The sequence below is a fragment of the Panthera tigris genome, chromosome F3 (assembly GCF_018350195.1).
Source record: "Panthera tigris isolate Pti1 chromosome F3, P.tigris_Pti1_mat1.1, whole genome shotgun sequence".
Lineage (NCBI taxonomy): Eukaryota > Metazoa > Chordata > Mammalia > Carnivora > Felidae > Panthera > Panthera tigris.
Genome location: NC_056678.1, coordinates 65,332,674 through 65,341,813, shown reverse-complemented (window position 1 = coordinate 65,341,813; position 9,140 = coordinate 65,332,674). Strand labels below are relative to the sequence as shown.

The 9,140-nt window shown below is 44.6% G+C and overlaps 1 protein-coding gene across 1 annotated transcript; it reads right to left on the bottom strand.

The window, feature by feature from the left end:
* Positions 1-916: 916 nt before the first annotated feature.
* On the bottom strand, positions 917-1,843 carry LOC102952724 (olfactory receptor 10J5). Its single transcript, XM_042975560.1, has one exon. The coding sequence runs from the start codon at positions 1,841-1,843 to the stop codon at positions 917-919; it is 927 nt and encodes a 308-aa protein (XP_042831494.1).
* Positions 1,844-9,140: the final 7,297 nt, after the last annotated feature.

Genomic DNA, 9,140 nt, shown 5'->3' with positions numbered 1-9,140 from the left:
GTCTCTATGAAAAAAAAAAAATGCACCTGGATCAAAGTGCAATTACAGAGAAAAGCCACCAATTCCTTCTCCCCTGCTTAGCCTCTAGGGGACGAGAGTTTTTGCCTTGATTACACAGGAGGAATAACACACGTAGAAACGAATGAATACTTTCGCAGGAGCTCACATGGCTGGATAACGAAAGAAGGGATTTTGCGAAAGCCGTTCATTTTTCTTTTCTTTTTAAATTTTTTTTTAATGTTTATTTATTTTTGAGAGGGAGAGACAGGGTGCAAGCTGGGGAGGGGCAGAGAGAGAGAGAGGGAGACACAGAACCTGAAGCAGGCTCTGGGCTCCACCCGACGCAGGGCTCGAACCCACGAACTGTGAGATCATGACCTGAGCCAAAGTCGGACGCTCAACCGACTGAGCCACCCGGGCGCCCCAAGCTGTTCATTTTTCAATCAGCAAGAATTAGGAAACCCTTTCTGAAATGACCGTCACAGGGCAAGTGATTTAACTCCTGAGGATAAAAGCCATCGCCGGGCTGTGTCTGCTGCTCGTTTTCCTAAGACCCTGTCCACATCTGTTCCAACCGCCTCTCTCCGCCTCTGCAGACGAGGTCAAGGATTTGACGGTCTAAGAGGAGCCAGGCAAAGTGGGGGCCAGAAGAGGTTTGAAAACCCAAATCCTGAGTCACAGAAACAAGTAGTTCTCATCCGGCTTGCCAGGATTCCTGTGTCGAAGGAACCAAATTCACTAGAGCATAACCCTGCTTTCTGCCTTGTCCCTAGAGCATCAAAAAGAAAAGCATTTCTCCTCTTTGGCGTTCTTCTCGGGAAGCACTGTACTTGATGAACTTGTGTACTGTGGGGTGTTTGTGAGCAGGCACACATTACACTGGGCTAAAGGTCTCCTGACAAAATGATTCGATCTGTTAAGAAGTGTTTTTGCCCACGGCTCTGCGTAGAGCATCCCTGACCTCCTTGGTCCTCAGACTGTAAACAACAGGGCTCAACAAAGGCGTGATGATGGTATAAGTCACTGAGAGAAGGTCTTTTTCTATTGAGTTCTCTGACTTGGGCTTGAGGTAGATGACGGAGGCACAGCTGTAGTGGACGACGACCACCGTGAGGCGGGAGGTGCAGGTGGCAAAGGCCTTCTTCCGGCCCCGGGCGGAGGGGATCTTGAGGCTGGTGGAGAGGATGAGGACGTAGGTGATGAAGATCAAGCCCACGGGGACCAGGATCACAGAGGGACTGACACCATAATTGATCATCTCATTGATAGTGGAATCAGTGCAAGAAAGCTTCGTGATAGGGTAAATATCACAGAAGAAATGGTCCACCACTGTGCCACAGAAGGGCAAGTGGAACATGGCTGCTACGTGGAGAACTGCCATTACCATTCCAGTGCCAAAGGACCCACATACCAACCCGGCACACATTCCTTTACTCACGACGACAGTATACCTCAGAGGGTTGCAGATAGCCACATAGCGGTCATAGCCCATTGCCGTGAGCAACAAGCCACTATTTACGGCCAAGGTGACAAAAAAGAACATCGGAGTTGCACAGCCTTCCCAGGAGATGGGCTGGTTATGAAGAATGAGACTGAAGAGCATTCGTGGGACAATGACCAGTGTGTACACAGCCTCAGAACTCGCCAGCATGCTCAGGAAGAAGTACATGGGAGTGCGGAGATGGTGGTCAACGCGGATGATGGCCACAATGACGATGTCACCAGCTAGAGTTAAAATGTAGATGGTTAGGAAAGCCACAAAGAGGGTTATCTGGTGCTTTCCAAAGATAGAGAATCCCAGGAAGATGAATTCTGTCACTTCTGTGATGTTCTTTCTCTGCATCTGCCAGACCGGTGTCTGAAAGCAATCAAGGAAGTCATCAAGGAGAAAATTCCCATTGGCAACTGGACTTCACAAGAAGGGGCAATGATAGCTGCCCTGAGGGAGTGAGCCCAATTCCTTCCTTTATGGCCAGCAAGCTCAGGCTCAGGGCCCTTGAACATGAAGAGGAAGGACTACCAGAGCCACCTTGGGTCTCACCCACGTCGGTCATCACCGCGGAGCAAACCGTCTCCTGCGCATGGAGAAGACTTCTGAATAAACACCTCACACACCTCATTCTGACACAAGGGGAGGTGACCAGCAAGGAGAAGTCCTGCTCTGTGTCCCAGTCAGTAACGACCTCCACCGCTCAGAACAAACTCAACAGGGCGGAACACCAGCCAGGCGCATGTCCAGGAAACCACAGAGTCGAGTGTTTCGGTGGGAATGTGACAGCAGGACGGAAGGGTTGAGAAAGAGGACTTTTGAGAGGTGGTCGCCGGATCTGGTGACAGGGTTACCATGGACTTTTACATGGTGCTTCAGTTGAGCTCTGAGTCTAGAAACCTCCTTTCAGAGAGCTAATGTGGTACAAATAGGTCATGGGACTGCCGTGATCACTCCTCTTTACTCAATCGGCACTGAAGAAATCTCTTTTGGTGACTCCGGTCACCCTTTTAAGAGGTGAAATCAGGAAGAGAGGATGGTGTAAGACATTGCTTCTCCTGCAGTGCAACAGGAGAGGGTTAGAACGATTCAAGGCATGGACGAGGGGATGTACCCAGCAGAGTTGAGGAGGAGAGCACAAGTCTCCTAGTTACTTCGGGCTAAACTGGCTTGCTTGTTTTTAAAAATCTGGCAAAGGGCACCTGAGTGGCTCAGTCGGTTTAGCCTCCGACCTCGGCTCAGGTCATGATCTCACGGTCCATGAGTTCGAGCCCCGCGTCAGGCTCTGTGTTGACAGCTCAGAGCCTGGAGCCTGTTTCAGATTCCGTGTCTCCCTCTTTCTCTGACCCTCCCCTGTTCATGCTCTCTCTCTGTCTCAAAAATAAATAAACGTTAAAAAAATTGTTTTAAATAAAAAAAATAAAAATCTGGTGCACACAGGATTTGATATAATGATGAGAAACCGTCCCCTAGTCCTCTTTAATCAACAAGAATCCACATCCTACGCAGAGAGCCCACAGCTGATGCAGTGGGTCTCTACAGTGACCATTCTACTGTCCTCTGTCTCTTCATTTTCAGTTACCAAGACAGACTTCCTCCCCCACCACCCTGAAGGCCTCATAAGTTGGCTTCATCATGTTCACTTCCATCAAACTGTTCCCTCAAATGTCACCAGAGTCCCCACTGCTAAAACTGTCAGACTGCTTTTGCCTCTGTTTCCGTCCTTCTTATTCATTTGACACTTCTCGAAACTCTGCCTCCTAGAAACCTGGTCTGACCTTGGTTTCCATGACGCTCTGCTATATCTCCCTGTTCTCAGGGCTCGTGGCATCGTCTTCCCTGAATCTGCTCACTCCACCTACATTGTAATTGTAAATGCTGTTTTCTGCTTAATCCTTGGTCTTGCGTTTTCGCTCTCCACTCCCCACAATGTTCTTCCTCCACTTACTTATTATTTCTATGTTGATTGCTCCCAAATCTCTATTTCCATCAATCTTTTCTTCCAAGTCTACAACTTCCTCTGGACTTACCTACTTGTGGGCCTTGTGAATGTAATTTTGTAATTTCCAAGGCAAATAAAATATCTCCCCCTCTGATACACAGAAAAAAAGCTCTCCAGCTCTACTTTTCCAACTTCCTCTGCGACCCCACCATCATCCCAGCCAATCACGGTCGGCACGTCGGGTCCACATGTATTTGAAGATCCCATTCGGTGAAATTTTCTCCTTACACAAGGTCACAAGTCTGTCCCAATTTCTGGATTTGCAACAATTCCATGTAAGGCTAGGCTACCCAAGTCTATCCAGGATAATAAACAACATTCCCATTACAAAATTTACATGGAAATACAAAGAACCAAGAATGTCAAAACAATTTCAAATAGAACAAAATATTTGTGCTACTTCATCTGAAGACTCCAGTAATCAAAGAGGCACAGAACTGGCATAAGAGTAGCCACAGGGGCCCCTGGGTGTCTCAGTTAAGCATCCAACTTCAGCTCAGGTCATGATCTCATAGTTCACGGGGTTGAGCCCCGTGTCGGGCTCTGTGCTGACAGCTCGGAGCATGGACCCTGCTTCAGTTTCTGTGTCTTCCTCTCTCTCTACCCCTCTCCTGCTCGTACTCTGTCTCTCTCTCTCTCTCTCTCTCTCTCAAAAATAAACATTAAAAAAAAGTGAAAAAAAAAAGAGTAGACACAGCTCAATGGAACAAAACCAGAGTCTAAAAATGATCCACATATGTAGGGTCAATCGATTTTTGATAAAGTTCTGAGATACCTCAATGATAGTATTTTCAATAAATGTTGCTGGACCTGGAGATCCGTATGGGAAAAAAAAGTAAACCCCAAACCTTACCTCTTACCATACACAGAAAATAACTCAAAATGATGCAAAGACATACATATATAAAAGCTGAAACCAAAAAGTCTAGACAAAATGGTGACAAAATGTTCACAACCGTGGAATAAGCAAGAGTTCTTAGATACTAAACAAAAAGCATACACCATCAAAAAACAATCACAAACTGAATTTCGTCAAAACGAAATCTTTTATTCTTCAAAAAGATGCTTAGAAAAATGAGGAGGAGAGCCACTGATTGGGAGAAGCTATTCACAATACATACGTCTAAACTTGTATTCGGAATATATAAAGAATTCTTAACTCAATACTAAGACGCTTCTTACATCGGAAAAAATATTTGGACATTTCACAAAAGATATACAAATGGCTCAGGAGCACATAAAAGATGTCCAATTAGGCATCAGACAAATGTCAAATAGAACCATGAGGTACACACCCACTCACATGGCGAAAATTAACAGTTGAACACCTAATTTGGGCAGGGAGGTAAAGGAAGGAAGGAAGGAAGGAAGGAAGGAAGGAAGGAAGGAAGGAAGGAAGGAAGGAAGGAAGATCGCACTGATCGTGGCAATGTAAAATGGTACAACCAATTTGTACAACCGTTTGGCAAGTTTTCAGAGAAGTAAACATATATACTGATCTCATTACTCCGTATCGTTCCTAAGTATTTACACAAGAGCAGTTACAACACGCATCCACACAGTGTCCACATCTCTGTACAGATACGTACACGGAATGTCCGTAGCAACTTCATTCCCGGAAGCCAGAAACTGGAAACTCGAATGTTTATCATAAATCCATTATGGTATATCCATTTCATGAAATACTCAGCAATAAAAGGAATGAATTACAAGCAAAAGACGCCTGAATCTTAACATACTGAATCACAGAAGTCAGACACAAAAGAGTACATACAGTAGAATTCTATTCATGTGAAACTCTAGAAAATGCTGATTTAATCTGTAGTGCAAGAAAACAGATCAGTGGTTGCCAGAATTGTTAGGGAATTGACTGCAAAAGAACACAAGGGAACTTTCTGGGACAAAAGAACTGTTGATTATGGTGGTAGTTACACAGGTGTATAAATTCATCAAAACTCAACAAAACGTATATTTAAAATTGGTGTCCTTTGTTACGTTATTTATATTGCATTGCATGGTATTCCATCATATTATTCCATCATACATTGTAATGTTTTATACCTCAAAGTTGACTTTTAAAAAGACTCTCAGCCACAAATTAGACTCTATCCCTGCAAATCTGTCACCCAGAATTCTTTAGGGGCTCATTAGAATGTGCGAAACACGGGAATTGTCCAGGGCTTGGGAGATCTGGAAACTGATCTGGAATCTCTCGACATCAAAACATGTAGTTTTGGGCAAATCACTTAAAATTATCCTTGGTATCAGCTCTGTGATAAGCAGCAGCCATCCAAGAATTTTTTTTTTTAAATGAACAAAATGAAGAAAAACACTGAGACAATGAAAGACGAGAGAGACAGAAAGTGCATTTGCAGATTATCCTTTTGGGAAAATGAAAACACCGAAACAGCCTCACATAATGAAGAGTTAGTGCAGCCAATGTTTTCGTCATGAAGATTATATTCCAAATAAAAGAGGGAAAAAAGTTCAAAGTTGCAAAGAAAATGCATTTTTAAGGAAAGAAACTACTACAGAATTTCATACAACAAATCACATCTGTTATTTAAATCCAAGTGAACCTGCTCCCTAGCAGGCGAAGAATTTTAGATCTGCCATTGAGGCCAACCTCCTGAAAATTGGTATTACATGTAAACTACTCTTGCAGAAAATAAACAAAACCCTGTGGTCTCGCCTCCAGAGAGCCCGAAACAAAAATTCTAAGATGCCAGCGACGGATGAAGTGACCGCTTTAAAGCTCTCTCATTATTAGAACTATCTGAAGGCAGTGGAAGAAAAACACTTGATCGCAGGATGGGTGGAAGAGAATTTGCAAGGCTGGGATTTTAGGACAGGAGCTCAATTGGCAGATCTTTGTGGTTTCCCATCCTAGAACTCCAGATCCCAGCCCAAGATGGATGCAGAAGCAGGTGGGACTAGAGCCCGCCCCAGGAGAACATACGAGCACCCCCAACACCTCCCAAATCTACTCTAACAGCATCTATAGCAAAACCCATAAAACCCGGTGCCTGTTTCAAGAGTGTGCAATCTTACCACCATCTACATCTCTCCAGATCAGACTGTAGTTCAGAGAAAGGGCAGGTGACATGCACTCTGGTCCCCCTGGCTCGGATAGCTGTCTATAAGAGAAGACCTATAAACTCAGCCATCGTGAGAGGAATCTCCAAGGAAAAGCCTTGTGGACTTGTTGCTTTCCTCAATCTCTTCCTCCGAACTTCCTAAGTATCTCGAGGGAACCAGGAGAGTTGGACTCCAGACAGGTATTAAGGGATCTTATTAAAAATGGGACTCCCGGGGCACCTGAGTGGCTCAGTCGGTCAAGCGTCCGACTTCGGCTCAGGTCATGATCTCATAGTCTGTGAGTTCAAGCCCCACATCGGGCTCCGTGCTGACAGTTCGGAGCCTGGAGCCTGTTTCGGATTCTGTGTCTTCCTCTCTCTCTGACCCTCCCCCGTTCATGCTCTGTCTCTGTCACAAAAATAAATAAACGTTAATAAAAAAAAAAAATGGGATTCCCGTATTTTTCCAAGTGGTTGGTGCTTTGTAATTCCAGAGCCATTTTCTCAAGTGGTTTCTTTCCCTTATCTTTGACTTTATTGAGGGGATGTCATGGGTGTGTGTGTGTGTGTGTGTGTGTGTGTGTGTGTGTGTGTGGTGTGCAGGAACTTTCGCCTTTAGAAGATGGGGGATTAGTCTGTGGAATATTTCTAAGACATTGGGCGCTTAAGTAAAATTCATTATTTCCCAACAACACTCATTTGTTAATAGGTTCCATTTCAGTAGGATAGCTTACCTTAGTAAATCATAGAGTGGGTATCATAGTTGGATTCCTTGTGGGAGACTTTCTGATGAGCCAGTCATGTTCCTGGTATCCAGAGTTCCTGATCTTTGCCCAGTGCCCACTCATCTTGAAGCATGCAAGCCCCTCTCCCCCATCTCTCAAGAACCTTCTGAGACTACAGTAAATGTTTAATTTTCCCATTTGATCTATGGTTGTTTATCTCTTACCTGCATAGAAGTTATGAAATGGTATAGGTTCTAATGTACTTTTACGTCATCCTTTATAAGACCATTCCAGCAGCCTAGGATGGTACATTTAATACACACACACACGCACGCACACACACACACACACCACACCACACCAGGATCAGGATCAAGCAGTCACATCAACTACAGTGCCTGTTTCCATCCACTGCAGTTAAATGTCCTTAAACTTCCCAAGTATCTCAATGGAAGTCTCAGTAAGGAATTAAGTAGCTCCCAAAGCCTGCTCTACTCGATTCAAACTCAGCAACCTCTTGATCCGGTCTGGACCTAACTTTACGGTGACCTTGCTGTCTTGCCTACGCCCCGACTTTGGAAGTCACTTGAAGCACACTCATAAATACTTTCATCCTCAGTTACCCCCAACGTCTCTGCCCCTCCCCTCCTCTGGGCTTCCCTTGGCCCTGACACAGGCAGTGCCTTCACTGACTCCTATTCCCCCGACATTCTTTGGACATTTTTAACAAGCTTTCAAGCCCACAAAAAAGTCACAAGTCTAATATAAGCAACTCCTGCATAGTACCCTTCCCCAGATTCACCAATTGTTTATGTTTTGCCCCGTTTTCCTCATCATCATCCCTGTCAATTAGCTGAAAGTAAGTTGGAGACATCATGCCTCTTTATTCTTAAATACTTCAGTGAGCACTGCCTTACATAACAAAATTAGAGACACTGAATCAGGAACTATGGCGTCTCACCTAAACACGTACCAGCAAAAAGCGAAATTGGGACCCAGAGCTCAGTTTTCCACAATGCCAATGCTTCCTCTTCTTAGACTGGAGAATACCCTATTCCTTCTCGGGTCTTCCCCATCCTCAAATGCTTTCCCCCAAGACCACAAGAAAGACTTACTGTATCAAAGAATAGGAGAATCAAACCCCTCCCTTGCCTTACCTCTCCCCTTACCGTTCCTCCCACCTGATCAAGAACATTACTTTCCACAAAAGGCTGGTCTCTGCAGAGTGACCGATCACCCGATATACAGGGTCATCTAGAAAATGTGTAAATAGTCCCTGCTTTCCACGACCCAAATCATCCATCATACTTTCCCAATGACTATGGCTCAATCATTGTCCCAGGCAAGACTGAGTACCACCTTCTCAAATTTTTAACACTTTTATCTCCGCAAATTTACAGAGAAGTTCCAAGTGTAGCACGAAGAACCAGAACTCATGAGGTTGTTGATACACAGCTCATCGCCTTCAAATACTCCAGTACTCCCCAGAAACAAGGACACTCGCCCACAAAACCATCATCCCAATAAGGAGATTAACACTGATTCACCATCATCTAATTCTCAGATCCCATTCAATGTTTTGCCAAGAGTTCCAGTCATGTTCTCAAAAACAACCCACTGCAGAGTCAAGCTTCGCAATTACCGGCATGGCTCGTTAGCCTCCTTTTTTCTAGAACAGTTCTTTGGTCTGTCTTCGTCTTTCATAACCTGGCCGCTCCCAAAGGTTACAGGCCAGTTATTTTGTTGAATATCCTGAAAGTTTAATGTCTTCTAGTGAGTAGACTCAGGTCACGTCTCTGGCAGGACAGGGTAATGCTATATTCCTTCACTGAATGCTATCGACCAGC

Coding starts and splice junctions, on each gene's coding strand:
- LOC102952724 (XM_042975560.1), bottom strand. CDS start 1,843: ATGCAGAGAAAGAACATCACAGAAGTGACAGAATTCATCTTCCTGGGA.